Source organism: Sceloporus occidentalis, unplaced genomic scaffold, assembly GCF_023333645.1.
Source record: "Sceloporus occidentalis isolate IW3139 unplaced genomic scaffold, rSceOcc1.0.p SCAF_7, whole genome shotgun sequence".
NCBI lineage: Eukaryota > Metazoa > Chordata > Lepidosauria > Squamata > Phrynosomatidae > Sceloporus > Sceloporus occidentalis.
Window position 1 is genome coordinate 75,859,839 of NW_028316987.1, and position 21,895 is coordinate 75,881,733.

Sequence of the window (21,895 nt, forward strand, 5' to 3'; positions counted from 1 at the left end):
TCCCACCCATTTTAAAAACTCATCCTAAATTAGTGCAAACATTGGCTCTGGGAGTTATGGGAATTCATTCCACCAGGCAGGCGCCAATCTGTAATTAATCCATGACTACATGCTGTGAAAGAAGACAACACAAATCACCACTTTAGCCACAGATATGAAAGGACAGAGAACTGCATATTTAACCTTAACTTCTTCCAAGGAAATGCCTTTACCAGCTGAACTAATGGAGATTTTTTTTTAACGTTATGGGGTGGAGGGGAGTGTGTGTTTTCATCAGAGAGAGTCACAAGTTTTAATTTCCACACAAAATAGGTAAAGATACACTAACTGGCAAAATGAGAGGAGCATGGCACTCAGATGCTCTAGAATCAGCAAGCCTAACAAGCACTTAGTTTACTCTACTGCAGTGAATTAAGGGAAACGAGTTCCCACAGGCAGCATTTGCAGAGCACTGTTGTTCATTGGCTTTTAGTGTAGTAATTTAGCTTGGCAAATGTTATTTGGGCCCGCAGAACATGCACTTGCCCCATTATAAATGCACACTGAAACTTTAATAAATTAGCAACTGAATATCCAGTAGTAATCAAGTGTCCCTTTGGAGTGCTCCCATACCCGGAAGCCAGAATGATGATCTCAATATAAGAAGCAATTAGTTCATTCATAGCCACAGTATCCCCCATTATACTAGAGATTAAGAAAAAGCAACAAGAAGCAAATTCTCACAGCCCACGCCCATCAATAAGCCTTCTCCAACTCTGTGCCCTCTAGATGTGCAGGTGTTTGTCCCCTCTGCAGGTCATGGAGTTGTAGTCCAACATGTGTGAAGACTATTAGTATAAAGAAGGGTGCAAAAATATTGACTTCTGAAGTGAGAGGGGATGCCAGGTGAAAGACTGTCCAGGGGGTGAAACAGCTGATGGAAGAGGGGGAAAGGTAGGAATCAGGGTGAGAAACTGAGACCTAGTACCTAGAAAAATTACAGTTTTGGATTACAACTGCTGGCATCATCCAGCCAGCATGGTCAATTCAGCTGCAACCCACAGGTATCCCAAGTGGAGGAGAGAGAGGTGTTAAAGGAAGACAGTCATAGGAAGAAAGTGGAGCCCAGGAAAAACTAAAACTCAGTCAGGGCCTAGGGATAGAAGAAATATGGGCCAGTAGGAAAAGTGCTAACAGACAAAGGTCTTTTGTAGGCCTGGTGACCAAGGGCCTACAAAAAAAGTCTGAATTTCACATGCTAATTCAAGCTAATCCATTTTTGTCTGCAGTTATCTAGTTTAGCACACCCATACATATTAGAGACAGAGCTTGGGAGTAACTAGTTTACAAACAATGAGTTACTTGAATTCAGTGTCTTTCCTCAATAACAAATTTATAACTAATTTACAAAATGACTATAACTTAATGAGGCTATGTTATACTCATCTTGTAGTGCAACCTTTTAATTGCCTTTACAGTTAGCAATCTTATTAAATGGTGGAGGAGATATAGCAGGTTTGAGTGCTATCTTGTGCTGTTGTGCTCAGTATTTTAAAAAAGGTAAAAAGCTATTATTTTACTTGTTGCTGAGAAATGGGGAAGGAAACAGTCAACTTTTTAAAACTGCAACTAAAATTATAAATAACTATAGAGGGGTGTTTTGGCAATGTAATGTAGCAAATTAATTTTATAAAGTAACTTCCCATGCTTGGATTAGAGCTTTAAATTTACAATGTATCTTATAAAAATCAACAGTGATTCACCGAAACCTGAATTAATTAATTAATGGCACTAGATTCCCTCAAAGGGTCAGCTTTGCAGCAAACACAAGGGCAGTATTGTTGTGCATTTGCAATGTTTTGAGGCACTGAGTCTTCTGTTTGTGACAACACCGCTGAGAATGAAGGACTGGAAAATAAATTTGAAACAACGGGATGCAGGAAAAGCAAACATGTAATGTCAATGCTTGTGGGCACATATCAATGTAACCATTGTGTATCTGGGTTGTTATTCGGGTGTGTGGGTGTGTCACATTTTTAATTAGTTATGTTCCAGATACCACAAATGATTTTGATGATTTTCAAAGGATTAAGAAAGAGAACTCTAAGTCAAGCCATACAATCTTCTAAACTTTATATCACATGATTTAGACTCTAGAAAAACAACTTTCTTTTAATGATTTCTTACAATACAGACATATAAGAAGAGTTACTTTCTTGATAACAGGAGCAGACAATGCCACTTTGAAGCCTGAGATTTAGATATTCATCAGTCATTTCTAAGAACAATACTTAAAGCCTATGGGCAAGTGATCATATGAAACAGTTCAAATAAACTGCTTCTGTGCTACATAAATACAATAAATAACTTCCCAAAATATTAGATACATGAAGCAAGTTCAAAATAAGATGTTGTCTATGGTTGTGTGAATTGCTAGCATTACCGTTATTTAATGTTCTGTCCTTAGCTAGTGGTAACCACAGCTGTGTTCTTGGCTGAATCAAGTTTAAAGACTGGAGATGTTACCAGGCGGGGGGGTGGGGGGGTGGTCAGCATCATGTAAGTCAAATATTCACACCCTGGGCAGTAGTATGAGGTGTCTGACAGCTCCACTATTTGTAAGTTCCAGTTTCTGAAGGGGAACAAAGGCGGCTTAACATGTGAAACAGGAAGCAGCAGTGATCCTACATTACTAGTTTTCAGTTGTACTTTAGCCATGAATTCTGTCCCCCCTCCCCCCTTCAAACTCCCAGCAACTGATCTATAGAAATGCACTGGATCTGGTGCTGGAGGGAATATATATTCATCATGACTGGTTGCCCCATCACAATCTCATCCTGCAAGAATTTGTTTCTCTTTTATGCAGAGACATGAAAGATGACAGTCATCACTAATTCTTGCAATAACAAATGCTGTAGTTTAACTACATATTGGGTGATAAAGTACTTTCTTCTAGCTGCTTTTATCATGGTTTATTAAGCCAGAATTTTTTAACCTACTGTTACATGCAAGCTTATACTTTCTGTCAAACTGCCTGTGTTAGTAGGACAGCAAGCTTTATAAGAAGTAAAATGTGTGTGCATTTGGGACTAACTTTAATGAAAATGTTCTTAGTGATTAAATCCAAAAGCTTCCTTCATCCTTTCATTTACTTTGTCTGCAGCAAACTAACCTTTTAGCCATGAGTGCTGAACATGGAGCAAGAAAAGGCACCAGAATTCCACCAGTATTTACAATACTTGGACATGGTTCTTGGAGACAAACAGTTGGAGAAAGAAAAGAGCACAGCTACATAAAGTGAACAGAAAGCAGCAGGAGTTCCTTAAGGAAGAGAGAAACAGGAAATGGTTAGTAAACAGAAGTATGAAGGGAGAAAAATAAAATGGTATGTGAGAAACCACTGTCTGGAAACTACTATCTGGGAAGCATGTTAGAGGGGGGAGAAAGAAAATATTAAATTTGAATGGGAAAAAACACATTTATCAAAGTAAGAAGGCTCCCAGTATATATACACACATCTAATCTAAACCAGTGATACTGAAAGTAGTGGTCCATGACCTGTTGGCTGCTGTTCTGCAGCAAGTTTCCAGGAAAGAAAGAAACAAATGTAATCAATAGGTACAAATATTGTGCTGATTCCTGTCCCACTGGAAAAAACTCTCCCAGTCCCACACATCAGATACCTTAAGAAGCACTGATCGAAGCCATTATTACAGGCTAGTGATGGGGTTTGTTGTATGAACATGACTGTACAATACTGGTACAGAACCTGACAAACTGTGAACAGCTTCATGTTACAACAGTTATTATCCTATTCAGGCAGGAATAAATTATGCATGCAAATCATGCATCTAAGTTGTGAAGTGGGATAAAAACATAAGAAAAACAATGAATAAAGAGAGAGGCTGCCAAACATGTTCTTGACTTTGTCATAGGCACCAAGCTATCTCTGGCTAGCGCTTTGGCAGCAAAAAGCAAAAGATATCCTTCATTACAAACATTTTGCATTCTTATTCATGATATTACATGTTAATCATGTAATATTCAAGAAGTGTCAGTTCATTGTAAACAGGGGTAATTATTCCACCTCTCCAACTGTTTAGGTTCATTCAAGGGGTTATGTTAAAAAAAATTGAATATTTCACATTTCAATGGGCCTTTGGTATCCACTGGGGTTTCGTTCCATGTGCCCCTCCAATGGATACCAAAATTCATGAGTGCTCAAGTCCTATTAAATACAATGGCATAGTAAAATAGGGTCTTTTATATAAAATGGAAAAATCAAGGTTTGGCATTTATATACATCTTAAAATATTTGTAAGCCGTAGCTGGTTGACTCCAGTGATAAGGAATCCACAGATATGGAGAGTCAACTGTATTTCTTTAAAAAACAACAACAACCAGAAACTAAATAAAAACACTCCTCCATTTCCAACTTCATTTAGTAATAGCAAGTACATTTCTATACTGCTTATCAGTGAACTTAAGCACTCCCTAAGCGGTTTACAAAGTGTAAGCCAACTGCGCCGAACAATCTGGGTACTCATTTTAGTGACCTTGGAAGGATGCAAGCCTGAGTTGAGCTTGAGCCCTTTTGCTCGCAACCTTATGGTTTCTGAGTGGCTGCAGTACAGGCATTTAACCACTGTGCCACCAGGGATCTTCATTTGCTATGTAGCACTATGGAATAAGAAGGGGATGCTAGCAGCAGTTGGGGTTGTGGGGAGGGAGTTTTGGATCTCAGTAGCAGGATGTCCTCCTTGTGCTCAGGAGGCTAGTTTAATTGCCTGGCAGTTAGCCTGGCATCAGTTTAGAACATAAGAGGGATTTGTGCAGCTCTCCAGACGTTCTTGGGTTGCAGCTCCCAGAAGATACAGCCAATTGTGAAGAATTCTGGGAACTGTGGTCTAAAAACATCAGGAAAGCTACATGATTTCCATCCTGGTTTAGAGAATGTCTATAGCCCTGTTTGCTCATTTATAATGCATGGTGAATAAAAATGGGGAGAGAAGAGTGAGTTGGACATACTTCCTCTGTTTCCAGTTCAATTGGTCTCTACACTTGGACAGTGAGGAGTGCAGGTGTCTTCTGTGTGACTGGGAACCTTTAAAAAATGGCATTCCATCCCAGTCACATCCACACATGAAAAATATTCCTGTTCAGACTCTAAGTGAAGAGAGAACAGAAATGGAAACAGAGAAGATGGGACTAGTGCATTGTCCTCACATGCTGGTTCAATGTGTTTTGTAAACAGGTGAATGAGGCTAGAATTAAAACCTCAAAACTTGGTTTTAAACAAGTCCATGCAACTCTGGGTATTGTAATTTTCCTGACATACACACACATACAAAATCAGCAGTGCTCCTGAGAAGTTGTGCTCAGTTTTTGTTATCCTGTTTCAACAGATCATATTTTGTAATCCATTGTATTATTATTTTATCCACTGAGTTGTACTACATCAAAGGGTTTGAAGACAAGAGTTTAATACCAGCAGATTTTTTTTTTAAAACCAATCTATCAATAGATTGGAGCAAAACTCTGTCCAGATTTGGTTGATCCACTGAAATCAAAAAGACTTTAATTACAAGAATTTACATCCCATTAATGATTAAATTAAGCCCCAGTAACTACAGTTGGTTTTATCTTAAAGCACATTTGCACATCACAGCAAACTATGGTTTGTATTAAATGGTTACTTAAGTACTAAATAACACAAGAAACAGCCAAGCAAAGTGTGGTTTGCTTTCCTCATTTCTGATTGTTTCTTGTCCTTTTCTCAAGTTCTATTTTAGGATGGGCAGCTGGATAAATAAGCCAATGATGAGTCATGGTTCTGGGTTTGGAGGTTAAGGTTTGTTGTTGGTTAATAAACCACAAATTCTCAACATAGGTAGGTTCACACATTACAACCAGCTAAATTTACATAAACCTAACTATGGATAATCATATGTGATCACAGTTTCAAAACAATTAAATCTGGATCCAACCCCATGTGTAGTCTTCACTGCTGTTTTCAAACAACATTTCAATTAAACAGTATGTAAAAACAAAGCTCATTACTTACACAATAACTTTTCAGCCTGACAAAATCAACTTTCATGGAGATGAACCTTTCTGAATTTCTACTGAGGTTCTTAATATGCTCCACAAGATCAGCACAGAATTTGTAGCCACCTTTAAGTACACAGAGAACCACAATGTCATTGTATCCAATATCTTGCATGATATCTTTGGCCAAACGTTCTATCCTAGAGCAAAAATTAAGGGTAAACATATGGTAAGACTTGGATTTTTCACAGCAAGCATATTTTGTGATGCAATACAAAAGAATGAAAGATCATACATGGCCTGAAATCAAAAACATATTCATCCTTATTCCACTAAGTTGCACAAAATACACTGTGTGTACATGACTAGAATGTGACTGGAGAAGTGCACCTAAATGCATATCCCATTCAGAATAATGAAATAAAAACAGATGACATCTATATCTGGATGAACACCACCATCCAAATTTTGTTAATAGTATTTATTTATATTCTGCTTTTTCTTGAAAGAATCAAAGTGGATTACAAGACTATCAAGATAAAATCACATACAATTTTAAAATACAATTAAACCCCCCAAACCCCTAACCTCCCAAACATAAAATCATTATTATTAACCTTTATTTATGAAGCGCTGTAAATTTACACAGCGCTGTACATACAATCTTTTTAGTTAGACAGTTCCCTGCCCTCGGGCTTACAATCATCAATCAAATCTTAAAAAGAAATTAAACAGGAAAAATTTTAAACATTCCAAGACCAATAAAGTTAAAAAAAAGTTTTGGGCAGATTTGGGTGGGAAATGAATAATCTTCTTGGGGGGGGGGAGGTCTGAAGAGCTGGTATCAATGACATTTCCAGTGTCACAACGATGGCTTAAAGGTGAAAGTAGGGGGAGGCAAGTCAGTAGTCTAGTCTGGAAAGGCCTGCCAGAAGAGATCCGTTTTAATAGCCTTCTTAAAGGCTTCCAAGGTGGTAATCTGACGGATCTCGTCTGGCAGGTCGTTCTAGAGTCTAGGAGTGGCTGATGAGAAGGACCTCTGGGTCACTGCTGAAAGTCTAGTCTTCTTGGGTTGTAGCAGATTCTTACCAGAGGACCGAAGTGTACTGGGTGGATTATATGGAAGGAGACGCTCGCGCCAGTAGTCAGGACCCAAGCTATGTAGGGCTTTAAAGGTTAAAACCAACACATTGTATCTTTCCTGGAAACTAATAGGCAGCCAGTGGAGAGATTTTAGAAGTGGTGTAATGTGGGCAGTTCCAGGTAAGCCCATAACCAACCTGGTTGCCATATTTTGGCACAAGGGTAGCCCCAAGTACAGCATGTTACAGAAGTTGAGCCGAGAGGTTACCAATGCATGTACTACTGTTTCAAGGTCTCCCTGCTCCAGGAAGGGGTACAGTTGGCATATCAGTAGAAGCTGAGAACAAGTACTCCTGACCATTGCATCCACCTGAGATGTCAGATGAAGCAACAAGCCCAGGAGCACCCCAAAGCTGTTACAATTGGTTATGGATAAATCTCAGTTTTATAAAGCATGCCATGTCTATGGTATGATTTGATTTTCTTATTCATTGTCCACCTGTCTTCCCAGCCAAGAGCCTGATAGCTGTGTGCATGGGAGAAGTTAATCACCCAGACAGTGGGACAAGATCACCTCCAAATACATACACAACAGCATTTTTTCAGCAGGGAGGCAGAGTACATGGTAAAAACAAATGCTTCTAAATGCATGGGAAGGTGAGAGAGCAATAAACAAAAGGTAAAGAGAAGAGGTCAGTGCTGAAATAAGAATGTCTATATGGACTCTTGATGGGACAAGAGAAGCTGGGGATACTTATGGACAGGTAATACACTACTGCAATTGAATGGAGAGGGAGGCAGTTTCCTTTAACTACACTGGTGCCTTGCTAGGTCCATTCCATATGGGAGACTGGCAACTGCTGTATATAGTGAACGGAGACTGGCAATTTCTGTGTATGGTGAAGTTTGATCTTGTCCAAGCACAGCAATAAAATCATTGGAGCTTAACTGTTTAACACTATAGGGCTAGGGCTGTACAGATTTCTGGGTTTTTTATACTGAAAGGAGGCATTTGGAGAACAGAATGAGAAGGAAACTGTGGATTACATATTATATCTGGGACAAAGGGAGGAAATGAAGGAATTGGAGACACCCACAGTGAATGTGCTAATTTTTTTAAAGGTAGGTGCTTGAATAGGGAAGCAATGAGAATAGGCAAGAAGCATAAGGAAATATTAAATGGTATGGCACATATCACCAGTCAGCATGAGCCCCAAAGCATACATTACAAAAGTAAGTTCTACATGAATGAGACAAACAAAACCACCAGAAACTGCTTAGGATCTTTAGATAGAAAACTTACATCTTTTACACATACAAATGTGATGACTTACGGCATCCAACAATATATGGGCAGCTTTCTTATGTACATTTTCACTCAAGCTTGGAAATAACAGGGTCACATAGCAACAACACCTGCCATGTATTAATTTGGGTGAACAGGGAGTGGGATAATGTGGGCACAATTACAATATGTTTTGCAAAATTATTGAATGACATATAACTTAGTTATTATTTTGGCATAACAAGTAATATTACTTGTGAAATACTGAGTTTACAGTCATTTTAAGCAACCTGGGATCATGGATGACGGATTTCTCTAAGTGAAACCTTATTTTGTAAATAAAAAAGAAATTGTGGTAAAGAGTTACCTTTACAACAGCTAACATTAACTATAAAACAACAGCAACATCTCAACCTTCAATTTTCACAACTTGGGATTGTGTTTCTTATGCATCAGAATTTAAAATTTCTCTTTCTCAGTCCACTACTTCAGATATTTAATTAATGTTGATTATGGCGTGAAGAGTATAAAAGCACCAGGTGCTGTTGCTTGTCTGCAGAAAGGAGATGCTGAATGTTCTTTAATATCTCCCTCTTTTATTCCTTACAACTAAGCATTACAAGGAGCACCCTTAGGAATTTCTTGTGACATTTAAGCCCTTTGGCTATTTCCACATTCACATTCAAAGCATCTCACAGATTAAGCATTTAACATGACAGCTCTTCAGTGCATACTCCTCTGCCATCAGGAATAAAGGTATACTTGAAGACAGTGAGTATGAAGCTCACTGTAGAGGAGGAACTTGGCATGTGTGCACTCCAACTCCCATTTTATAATGCAACAGATACTGTAGCCTTGCGCTCACCTGTTGTAGCAACTGTTAAATAGCTCCCCATACAGCAAGTCAAAAGTGAGAGAGGGGGCTATGGGTGTATGATTGGTTGCATGATAACCAAATCCCATTAAAAAGGGAGAAGGGAGGGCATTAAACCATTAAAATCTTTAGCTGAGTACAGAAAACTAAAAAAGGAACTAATTCTGATCATTGATACCCATCTATTCAATGCAAGAAAGATACCACCTTCCCACCCTGAGACCTACAGTAATTTGCTGATACAGCCCCCTCTGGTAAGTATCAGCATCCTAAATACAATTATTTAAAGGTACAGCATCCTGTGTTAAACATTACAGTAGAAACACTAATGCTGTTATTTAGCAAGCAGGGGATTGATTTAGTGATGGCTGGATTAATCCTTCCTTCCAAAACCAATCAACAGTTCCTGCGCTGCAAAAAATGAAACATTTCATTTTCATATGTGTCCTTTATACAAATCCTCACCTGTCAACAATGATCCCATGTGGTATCAGCACATAATCAAGATCTCCATAGTAGTGTTGCGGATAGGAAAACAGATCCAAACTATATCCTGGCCAATCATCTGAGATCTGCAAAGCAGACAGAGTGTCATTACAAAACATAAGACTGTTACCATCTGGTAATTTCCAAAGGCCTAGGAGATTATTCCAGACCACCAAGAGTTAAGAATTTGGTCTATAGAGGCTCCCAAGCACCTTTCCCAGAATATAGCCTCTCCATAAAACCCTATCCTTCTTAGAAAGATAGAAGTCTCTGCTAACTTCAAGCAGAGATCACACTGGTAATTCCTTGTGCTTGTTAAGGGAATCCCCATTGTTCTCTCTGATGAGAGGCGGCAGGGACTCCTTGTTCTGTTGTCAGGTATGCAAGAGAAACAAGAGACACACCTCAAGATGTTCAAAAAATGATCTGTTTATTAGCTGCAAAGACCTGAACACTCTTAAGGCTCTCTTCATGGGCTACTCAGAATTGAAATTTCAGACATTTCTGAGCCAGGAACTTCAAAACTTTTTGCTGGGTTAATGAATGGTTTTGGAGTTCCTAGCTCAGAAATTACATGCATAATTTTAATAATTTGTGCATGTGAAATTATAATAGTTTGTATAACATGCTAATTAGATGCCCGGATATGAGGGACTGGAATATGGCCACCCTATTCTGGGTAGAACATACCAAGTGGATGAGGAGACTGCACTGGGATCACATGGAGCTTTCTAGTCCTTTTGAATTATCATCACAATGACAGGGAATACTATTTTTGCCCTTCAGGCATTAGCAGGTGTCCTGTTCTAAACACAAGCTAAAGCAGTGCAGGAACATTCAGTCTTGGCAGTTTCTCTTAGACTGGTTTCATTAGAAGATGCTGCAAGTGACCATTTCACATGTTCAAAGGTGAGGATTCCACTTTGTCCAAAATTGGATGACTGAAGAAAACTGTCTATAGGTGCAATATAAACATTCTCCCACTGTTCCATGGTATTTCAGAGAAAGCAAGTAAAACCAATGCGGGATACACACCGCCATTTAGTACGTATAGAATACGTACTAGGGTTAGGAAGGGGCGGTGCTTCCGCACCCCCCTAACCCTAGTACGTATTCTATACGTACAAGATGGCGGCGCCCCTTTCACATGGGCACTGCCATCTTTGCGTATCGGACGCTGAGCGTCCGTACGCGTCACGCCGCTTGTGACGTAGCGAGCGCGCCCCTGGCGCCTCGCTACGTCGCAAACGCGACGGTAAAAGAAGCTCCATTTTGGAGCTTCTTTTTCGGTCCGTGCGGGAGTCGAGCCGTCTGAAGGCTCCGGCTCCCCCGCGGACCTACTGGCGGCGGCGGCAGACCGCCGCAAAGCGGCGGTATGTACCCCGCCTAAGTTAGTAACATCTACAGGGGATTATAGTGTACAATTGGCAGCACTGTCACAAATCAAATCAATTCAGAAATTCACATAAGTATGTATTCATAGTACTTAATTCTACATTAGAGGCATGGTATTGAATCCACAGAAGTAACTGTGACAATAACATTCCAAATACAATACATTTTAAGTTTGTTAAGATAGTAGGACCTTTAATCAAATTATAGCAACTCATACTGAGATTAGCCATGTTTGCAGTGTACCCTTTGAAAAATTACTCATGACTAATGAAGTTCTACAGATTTCAATAGGTATAATCTAGATCTAATCCAGTTATTTAGGCAGCATTCTCACTGCAGAAATAATCCAGTCTGTCACCAGTTTAACTGCCATGGCTCAGTGCTATGGAATACTGGGATTTGTAGTTTTTTTGTGACATCGGACCTCTCTGACAGAGAAGGCTAAATATCTCACAAGACTACAAATCCCAGAATTTCATAGCATTGACCCAAGCAGTTAACATGGTGTCAAACTGCATTATTTCTGCAGTGCCGATTCAGCCTTAAAGAACTGCCAACAGTGTCCCTGAAATATCAGAAGAGGATTATACAGTGGAGCCTTGCCTTATGTGGGGGATCCGTTCCAGACCCCCCCCCCCACATAAGGCAAATCCCACGTAAGCTCGAGCCCCATTCAATATAAGGGGCTTGTGCTCACGGCGGCACGGCAGGTGTGTGCAGCAGGCAGGTGCATCATTCATTTAATGGCGACACAGCTTCCATATAAATAGGAAGCGGCATATGGTGCACCCGTGTATGAAGTGGGCACACTGTATTCCCATACTTTATGCAGATTTATATTTTAAATCCTGTTCTGTTGGAGTACCGAGGGTGGATCTTGAAAAATACAGGCACACTGCAAACAGCTATCTGAATAGTAGAACAGTCAGGACAGCTCTGAAGAACAATAAAGCTCAAAGTTTTCTTCAAATCATAGGTGGGTGGCCATTTTCCACAATGTGTTGAGGGCTGCACATTGCAAAGATGAATAGAAATGTTACAGGTTGCCTGCCCCACAACATCAAAAAGTACACAGGTGCAAGATATTAGATTTCAGTGTTTGTGGGGTATTTGTGCATGTGTGCACTAATGCCTAAAAGCCTGCTCTTGAAGAAGGAGTAATGCTATGCATTCTAATAGTATTGTTACAGCTATTGTTGTACACAATATGACAATATAATGTGCAAATCAGCCATATCCTTATTTGGAAAAAAAGATGTCCTTTTGTGTGCAGTGCTATAACATGAGCCTGTTTAGTTATTTATAATAATAATAATAATAATCAAATAATCTGCAGAACCAGTAAATTGTCTGAGTAAACAGGTGCACAAAGACAAATAGTATGCAATCTGGAATGGTATGAAGCATACGGAAAGCATGGCACACACCCCAACACATTTCCTCTACCTAAATAGTGCTCCAGGGTCATTCCAGCCTCAGAAAATGAGGTGTCTTAACCTGTTTCTGGAGGTGTAACCAATATCAGAAGTTGGGAACTAGGCTAGCCATATAATTACACAGAGTAAGATAACTGCCTTAGGCAGTAGATTCAGAATGTCAAATGGTTAATTACTCAATACTGCTAAGTTACTATATACTACTTGTTATTTAATACTACTAACTTACTTAATATTAGTAAGTGTGTTACTTGATCTGTTATTACTGTGTTTTATTAGCAGATTGAGAGAGGTGATTATGGAATTTTCCATTTCATGTGCCAAATAAACTGACTGGCACTGGAAATTAAGCACCTTAATGTGGGAGACACCTTTTATTGCTCTACTGCAAGCAGGAAAACTTTTTATGCCATCTATGGGGCCGTACAGACAGGCCAAAATAAAGCTGCTTCGGGTCACTTTGGAGGTATGCTGTTTAAATGACACACGCATCTTAAGAGGTCAGAAGCTGCGCCAAAGCTGTGCACCAGTCTTTAGGACTGGACCATGGCTTTGGTGTGGCTTCCAGATTCTTAGGACGCATGCATCATTTAAACAGCATATCTCCAAAGTGAAGCAGCTTTATTTTGGCCTGTCTGTACAGGCTCTAAATGATCCTCCAGCTCTCCTGATGTTGTTGAATTGTAACTCCCACCATCCCTCACTGTTATCATGTTACATGTGATGGCCATTTAATAAATACAAACAAAAATCCATCAGTGACATCTTTTATTGGCCAACCGAAATGCACAGTGTTTGTTATCATGTTGGCTTGGGCTGATGGGAATTCAAATTCAGCAGTAACTGCATAACCACATGTCTCCCACCTCACCTCTAGCCTATATTTTTTTCTCTTTTAGAAATATGGTGGCTGGAATGTAATGCTCTCCTGAAAATAATGTTAAGTAGTACTGAAAAATACGATGCAAAATTCAGCAAGAGTTACACAGAACAACCACACAATTTTAAGCATATTTTGTCAGAAGACATCCTACTAAGGTCAATGGATTTTTCCCCTTAGTAAGCAGGCTTAAGCCTCAAGCTTTAAAGGATATCATGCAAAGTAACTTTACTATTTTAACAAGGCTGCTCTTATCATGAGGCCGAATGAAACAGATGCAGGTACTATTAGATGGACATGGGAATCATACAGCCCTCCAGATACTGTCAGACTGGAAGTCCCAGCAGCCTCAGAGAGCAAAACTAATCATGAGGAATGTGGGAGTTGAAGAAAATCTAGGTAGCGGCAGATAATTTTCACCCTCACCAGAAAAGCTTCTCTTGTGGCCAAAGACAGCTGGACAGTTTCAGAAAATGAACAGAAGTGTTATGAAAAGGTGTGTGTACACATAGTACAGGCAAAACAGAGGTTCACCTTCTTTTTGCCCTGACCCAGCCACATGGGGGCAAGTCAGTCCAAGAGAAAGCAAAGACAGAAACCTATGGGGGGGGGGGGGGTTCTTGAGAGAAGGATGGAAGAGAAACAAAAGAAGAGCTGAATCAAACTAAAGGTCTATCTAGTCCAGCATCTCGGTTCCCACAGCCAGATATCTAGGATTCCTGTGTGTAAGAAACTGCATGCTGCATGTGATTCCCGAGATCCATCTTACGGTCCATTATCCCTCACATGTTTTTGAAACTTGTTTGGCCAAAAATTGACATTAAAGATCCACTCAAATCATGATAAAAACACAGATATTTGATTCCCCTGGTTTGATTTTACTCCTAAATCAACCCCCTTTCCAGTGGTTCTGGGAAAATCTTCCTCTGGGGGATGTACTAGGGAAGCAATTTCCACACCCAATATGCAGTTGCTCAGCCTACGTCTAGGGGAAGCCCTTTAGCAGGACATGAAGCCAATAATCCTCTCTTGTTGATGTGTGTCAAATCATTTCCAATTTATGGTGACTCTAAGATGACCCTTTCATGTGGTTTTCTTGGCAAGATTTATTCAGAGGAGGTTTACCTTTGCCTTTTCCTGAGAAAAAATACTAAGGCGTGTTACAGACCGCCGAAAAGCAGCAGCCTGCACCCGCCCCTTTCCCTGCTGGATTGGGGCCTCAGTGGCCAGAGCGGCAGCTGCTGAGGCCCTGATCCGCCGCTTTCCAGGCCGTGGGGAAGTGGCAAAAGACCCCTTCGCCGAGGCCTGGAAAGGGGTGTCCTTGGGGCTTCAAGCCCCAAGGACACCCCGTGGCGGCGGGGAGGAGAAAGGGGCCACTTGGCCCCTTTCTCCTCTGCATCGCTGGGCGCAGCCATCTAAAGGTTGCGCCAGCGACGCAAGACCAGGCTCCGCCGATGAAAGGGCGCACTAAGCGCCCTTGCGCGGAGCGACAGCGTCACATCCGCGCCGCCTCGTTTGGAGGCGGTGCGTTCATCACGCCATCATGGCGGCCCCCATGTAGATGGGGCGCCGCCATCTTGTACATCTTCAGGATGTATTAGGCTTGGGGGTGTCAAGAAGTGACGCCCCTTTTTAAACCTAGGACGTCCTGAGGACGTCCCTTATGGTGGTCTGTAATGCGCCTAAGATAATGTGACTTGCACAAGGTCACCCAGTAGGTTTCCAAGGCCAAGTGACAATTCAAACCCTAGTTTCCCAGTGTTCTAGTCCAACACTCAAACTCTTATTTAATGCTGGCTCATTTGTTGTGACTTCTCAGCAACTGGTATCCAAAGGCATGTGCTATCTGTGCTCCTGGAGGGTAACACACACCCATCCTGACTAGTAGCCATTAGTAATTTGCCTAATCCCCTTTTAAAACTATGGCATTGCCACATCCCATGGTAGCAAAACGTGAGAAAAGAGATACACCTCATGGTTTTTCCAACCATGTGATATGTTTTATTAAAAAGCTCAGAAATGGTTCAGCTATCCAGAAGGACCATACATATTTTGGTGTTTGAGGCAAAGAGCAAGTGGAATCCACTATCCTTCCAGTCAAAGTGTATAATATAAATGCCAACCAAGTATATTGGCAGACAAGACAGAAAATCCCATAATTCTAGACCTGACAGTAAAATAAAATAATAACAAGTTGAACAAGTATCATTTTCTGCACTTTTATGACACGCCAAACTTGCTGCCTTGAGGTGATTGTTTCACTCTGCCTAATGGTAGCGCCATCTCCTGCCTTGCACTTTAAGCACTGGGATGGATAATGTGTCGGCCCCCAGATGTTAGCAAAACTTCATCTACCATCAACTCTGGCCATATGGGGAAGGCTAAAAGAACCCCATGCCCAACACTGGTAGGGCCAGATGTCAACACCTGGAACATTTACTGCTACAACTACAATAGTTATACACTTGCTTCAAAGAGATCTCAGAAGAGCACATTCCTCCTTCAAAGGGTAAAGGTCAAATGCCTCTCTAAGATGAAATAATAAAGTATCCCTTCTCACATGCATGTTTTATTACTTTAATTGAATAATAAATGAGATGTCATATGATTAAGAATAAAATTCTCTGTACTCATACCTGAGCTGGTGCCACTTAAGACAGCAGTATCTACTTCTCTGTAAATGTGGATAGGAATGCTGTAGGGTTTTTTATTCTCCATTTTGTTATTCTATACTATACTGTGAATTCAAAGTCCTTTTGAATACAAACTTGCATACTCCTCTTGCCTGCTTTCAATCACACTTTTTAGCACTCTGTTGAGAACTTCCTAATCAGGATGATTAAAACAGTAGTAAAAATTTCCACCCACCTGATAAGATAATATACACAAGTTCTGTCAGCATAGAGCTGGGAGCTGTACTTCATCTAGACAGAGACATATGCTCTGTGTGTGTGTTCACACATATGAGAATGTTATTCCCCACCTAATGTGCAGTATAGGGTTGCCACTAATAGGGCAAATGAAAATACTGCTGTTTCCTTTTCCAGTAGAAGCTTTATCAGCTTCTGTGTGAGAGACCTCAAAATATAAAATATACAACCTTTCCACAGCATGAAAATTCTGTGGATGAGGGAGAGAAAAGAGTTGGGTGTCTACCAAAGTACAAATGTTCTATGGTTGGGGTAGGTGGTTACCAGATATGAAATGAAATCATTGGATTGTACCTGAAGAAACATAAACCAAGGCAGTGGGTCTCAATGTTTGGTCCTCCCAAGATATTTTGGACTTCAGCTCCCAGAATACTTGGCCCCTGGCAATGTTGGCTGAGTCTACTGGAATTTGAAGTTCAAAACATCAGGAAGACCAAAGTTTTAGAAAAGGAAGGGAGTCACGCAGCCCTCCATCACTGCAAGTACCAGTTGTCCTAGCCAACATAGCTAGTGGTGAATAAACCTGGGAGCTGCACTCCAAAAACATCTGGATGGCTGCCTCTGCCCTCTGGAATAGTATTAATATAGAACAGCGGTTCCCAAACTTTGGCCCTCCATTTGTTTTGGACATCAGCTCCCAGAATCCCCAGCCAACTTGGCCAATAGTCAAGTGTTATGGGAGCTGAAGTCCAAATTATCCGGAGGACCAAAGTTGGGAATCACTGATCTAGAATAAATCTCACCCTCAGGATCAGCTCAAGGTCTTTCAGTGCCTATGGACAACTAGGCATCCTAAAGAGGACCTATCCCTTAGTGCAGGGATACAAACTGTGTAGCCCTCTAGCTCTTGTTGAATTGTAGCCCTAGCCAGTCTCGTCAATGGTGATGAATGCTTGTAATTGTAGTCTGATTACATATTTGGGGGGGGGGGGGGGGCTGCACAGTCCCAAGGTTAATAACCCAACCATTTGCCATTTGTCCTTAACCCCACAACTGCCTGGACCAGAGCAGGAGGTGGATGGAAGAGATGAAGAGAAGTCCAGGGGACTCTTCTGGGGCAGCCTTGTTATATGTGACTTGACCTAACCTACCCTTAATGCCATCCTCTCTTGCAGCAAACATCCATTGCAGGAGGGAGTAAACCAAGACTGCATTCGCACTGCAGAAATAATCCAGTTTAATTTAACTTTAATTTCCATTGCTCAATGCTATGGAATTCTGGGCGTTGTAGTTTGTTGTGGCACCTGAGCTCTCTGACAGAGGCGGCTAAATGTCTCACAAAACTACAGTTCCCAGAATTCCATAGCATTGAGTCACAGCAGTTAAAACAGTGTCAAATTCTGCAGTGAGGATGCAGCCTAAGTCTTTGAAATCTTAAACTACAACTACTTTCCCAGAGTTATGTAGTCTCAAAAGTGCTACAAAATCCCTTTGCATACAGTACTGATTTTCCAGACTAGCATGGCTATGTCTCTGAATTACAATCACCAGTAAAACACATCCACATTTAAAATTGGTATTTTTAAGGGACAGCTGACCTTCAATTAAAGCTGCATTCCAGAATACGCTTGCAAGAGTGTAAATCCTATTGAAAAACCATAAGACTTAGGTATAAATTGGCAGCAAACCACTCTGGGTGGTTATGCAGTCACTTAACCCTGTCCTTATGCAGGTTAAATCAGAAATAACTCCCGCCTAGTTGAATGAGGCTTACTTTCTAAGTGCATGTAATTATTACTTACCACAATTCTAGTCGTGCCTATTGAGAAGTAAGCCTCACTTAATTCAACACTATTTATTCTTGGCTCTCTATGGGATATTTACAGGCTTTCAATTCATTCATATGTCTGTGCACTGGTATTGTGTGCTTTCAAGTCATTTTTGACTTATGCTAACTCTAAGGTGAACCTATCATGAGGTTTTTTTGGGCTGAGAATGTGTGAGTTGCCCAAGGTCACCAGTGGGTTTCGTAGCTGAGCAAGGAATTGAACCCAGATCTCAAGTCACAGTCCAAAGCTCAAACCACTACACCACACTGGCTCTCACACTCACATATACATATAGCATGGCATATTGGTTTGAGTGTTGGACTATGACTCTGGAGACCAGGGTTTGGTTCCCCATTCAGCCATGAAACCCATTGGGTGACCTTGGGCAAGTCTCACTCTCTCAGCCTCAAGGGAAGGCAATGGCAAACCTCCTCTGAACAAGTCTTGCCAAGAAATCCCTGACAGGGTTGCCATAAGTCTGAAACGACTTGAAGGCACACAGCAACAAACAACACATATATATATGTATGTATATTCATCTGTATAAATCTATATGAATATATATGTATTAATCTATCTATCTATCTATATAGATTCATATAGATTCATACACTATATATATATATATATATATATATATATATATATATATATATTCATTCATTCATTCATTCATACAGATGTATATATATACACACACACACACTCTTTGGTCACGTCCTCTATCCTTCCTGGAGTGTCCTCCATTTGTTGTTGTGATTGGGATGCTGCCTTGCCCTCCTTGTGGGCGAGGACCCCTGGCCCCCTGCCCCCCTCCTTTTGACCCAAGGGAGGGGAACCATCGGGGGGCATAGTTCTGCATTTACCACGACCCCTCCTCGGCCGCTGCCCCGTCCAGGCGCCTCTGCCTCTCTGGCCTCGGCGCCGCTTAGCCCGGCCATCTTCTGCCAAGGGCTTCCAGAAGGAGAAAGAGGGGAAGGAGGAGGAGGAGGAGAGAGGGAGGGAAGGAGGGAAAGAAGCCAAGGGAGGAAGAGATTTAGGAGGAGGGAAAGCGTATATACTCTCAGCCCTGGCCTTCTGCTGCTGCTGCTTCCCTCAAGATATCAGAGGCAGGGCTGAAGAAGCCAAGCCTCCAGAGCCATGGAGGAAAAGGAGGAGGAGGAAGGAGAAGAAGAAGGAGAAGGAGGCGGCGCCTGGCCCGAGATGGAGGGAAGGAGGAGGCCGGGAAAAGGCGCCTCCGTCCTTGCTAAGGAGGGGTCCCTCGTCCCTCTCTCCCTCCCCTGGCGCCTCTCCCCTCCTTTGCCTGGCTGCTGGTTGTTCTTGTTGTGTGCCTTCAAGCCCTTTCTGACTTATGGCGACCCTATCATAAGGCTTCCTTGGCATGTTTCCTCAGAGGGAGTTTGCCCCATGGCCATGCTCTGAAACTGAGAGAGTGTACAACGTGGTGGTGGTTGTTGTTGTTGTGTGCCTTCAAGTCCTTTCTGACTTATGGCGACCCTGAGCCAAAACTATCACAAGGTTTTCTTGGCAAGTTCTCTCAGAAGAGGTTTGCCATGGCCATCCTCTGAGGCTGAAAGAGGGCAAAACTCGGTTGTTGTCGTGTGCCTTCAACTCCTTTCCAACTTCTGGCAACCCTTTCCTCAGAGGAGGTTTGCCATTGCCTTCCCCTGAGTCTGAGAGTGTGTGACTTGCCTCAGGTCAGCCATTAGGTTTCATGGCCAGAGAGGGAACTGAACCCTGGCCTCCAGAGTTGTGGTCCAGCACTCAAACCACTAGGCCACACTGTTGTGGTTGTTGTGTGCCTTCAAGACATTTCTGATTTATGGCGACCCTGAGCCAAATCTATCATAAGGTTTTCTTGGTGAGTTTCCTCAAGGGGTTTGCCATGGCCATCCTCTGAGGCTGTTGTTGTCGTGTGTCTTCAAGTCCTTTCTGACTTGCGGCAACCCTAAGGTGACCCTTAGTTTCCTCAGAGGAGGTTTGCCATTTTTTTCTCCTGTGTAAATAGTCATGCTCAAAATGGACGACATTTTGAAATTCCTCCTGGACAGAAGGTCAAAATGGAGGACATGTCCTGGAAAAGGAGGATGCCTGGTCACCCTGTGGAGGCCAAAGCCAAGAAAAGGCAACTCCTCAGCTACTGAGGAGTAACTCTCTTGTGTCTTTTCCCTGATGCCTCCCCAGTTATTTGCCACAGTTCTCTTGCGTGTGCTTCTGCCTTCTTCTCTTTCTTTCCTTCTATCCATCCATTCAGCTCAGCCTCAGAGGATAGCAATCAAAAACCCCTCTAAAGAAACATGCCCAGAAAACCCCATGATAGGTTTGCCTTAGGGTCACAGTAAGTTAAAAATGACTTGGAGACACACAACCACAGCAATTTAGCTTTCAGAGAAGCTGATATGGAAGATTTCTTTCGCTCAGATCACTTCTTCAACCTCAGCTGGGTTCAGCTGTGCTGAATTCATCCCTTTCCTTAAATGTGCAAAGTAACATTCTTCATTTTGATACTGCTTTTACTGTCATTGGTCCATCTTACAGATCTCCAAAGAAGGAAAGTCCACCACCTCCTGAGGCAGTCTGTTCCACTGCCGAACAGTTCTTACAGTAAAGACATTAGTCCTAATGTTTCATTGGAATCGCTTTTCTTGTAATCCGAATCCATTGGTCTGTGTTCTTGTCTCTGGAGCAGCAGAAAACAAAGTTGTTCCATTCTATTTGACATCGCTTCAGATATTTCAGGATGGTGATCATGTCACTTCTTTTGGTGACTATGATTGTCCTAAAGCATTGTTCCTTTAAGTGATGGTCCCTAGATCAGTGCCAATCTGTGAGCTATTGATTGCTGGTATACAGCAAACCAACCCCCCCCCCCCCCCAATTCTCAGTAGACTCAAATATGGTGCCTATCCCTCATACATTGGGGGGAAAGCCCTTATTGGTCTCCCACATTAGATAGTTTAAGGAGTGCTGGCCTAAGCTAACAAGGCCAGTGCGATTTTAGGCTGCATCAATAGAAGTATAGTGTCTAGATCAAGGGAAGTAATAGTTGCCACTCTATTCTGCTCTGGTCAAGCCCCACCTGGAATATTGCATCCAGTTCTGGGCACCACAATTTAAAAACGATGTGGAGAAACTGAAGCATGTCCAAAGGAGAGCGACTAAAATGGTGAAGGGTCTGGAAACCATGCCCTATGAGGAACGCCTTAGGGAGCTGGGGATGTTCAGCCTGGAGAAGAGAAGGTTAAGAGGTGATATGATAGCCTTGTTTACATATTTGAAGGAATGTCATATTGAGGAGGGAGCAAGCTTGTTTTCTGCTGCTTCAGAGAACAGGACCCGGAGCAATGGATGCAAGCTCCAGGAAAAGAGATTCCACCTCAACATTAGGAGGAACTTCCTGACAGTAAGGGCTGTTTGACAGTGGAACAGACTCCCTCGGAGTGCAGTGGAGTCTCCCTCCTTGGAAGTCTTTAAGCAGAGGCTGGATGGCCATCTGTCAGAGATGCTTTGATTTAGATTTCCTGCATGGCAGAATTGGGGTGGACTGGATGGCCCTTGTGGTCTCTTCCAACTCTATGATTCTGTGACTAACCCCTCCCTGTTTGATGTGGTCCCATTTCAGGTTGGACTTTCTCTGTGACATTAGGAACAAAAAATCAAAACCCAGACATCTTAACCTGTGTGCTCACACACTGAATGTAATGTAGCTTGACCCTCATATTTATTTATT

The 21,895-nt window shown here is 41.8% G+C and overlaps 1 protein-coding gene across 2 annotated transcripts in view; it reads right to left on the reverse strand.

Annotated features, from left to right (window-relative positions):
• Positions 1–19,285, reverse strand: part of PRTFDC1 (phosphoribosyl transferase domain containing 1) — a 65,863-nt gene extending 46,578 nt beyond the window's left edge. Inside the window, exons 1-5 of one of the 2 annotated variants that reach the window (XM_089533385.1) lie at positions 19,032–19,285; positions 9,735–9,841; positions 6,044–6,227; positions 3,152–3,267; positions 2,201–2,611 (exon numbers count right to left, since the gene is read on the reverse strand). In XM_089533385.1, the coding sequence (XP_089389511.1) occupies positions 2,443–2,611; positions 3,152–3,267; positions 6,044–6,227; positions 9,735–9,841; positions 19,032–19,106 (651 nt within the window). In that variant the 5' untranslated portion in view covers positions 19,107–19,285 and the 3' untranslated portion in view covers positions 2,201–2,442. Of the gene's footprint in view, positions 1–2,200; positions 2,612–3,151; positions 3,268–6,043; positions 6,228–9,734; positions 9,842–19,031 lie in introns of those variants that run through there. The other variant, XM_089533384.1, reaches the window with a different exon arrangement.
• Positions 19,286–21,895: the final 2,610 nt, after the last annotated feature.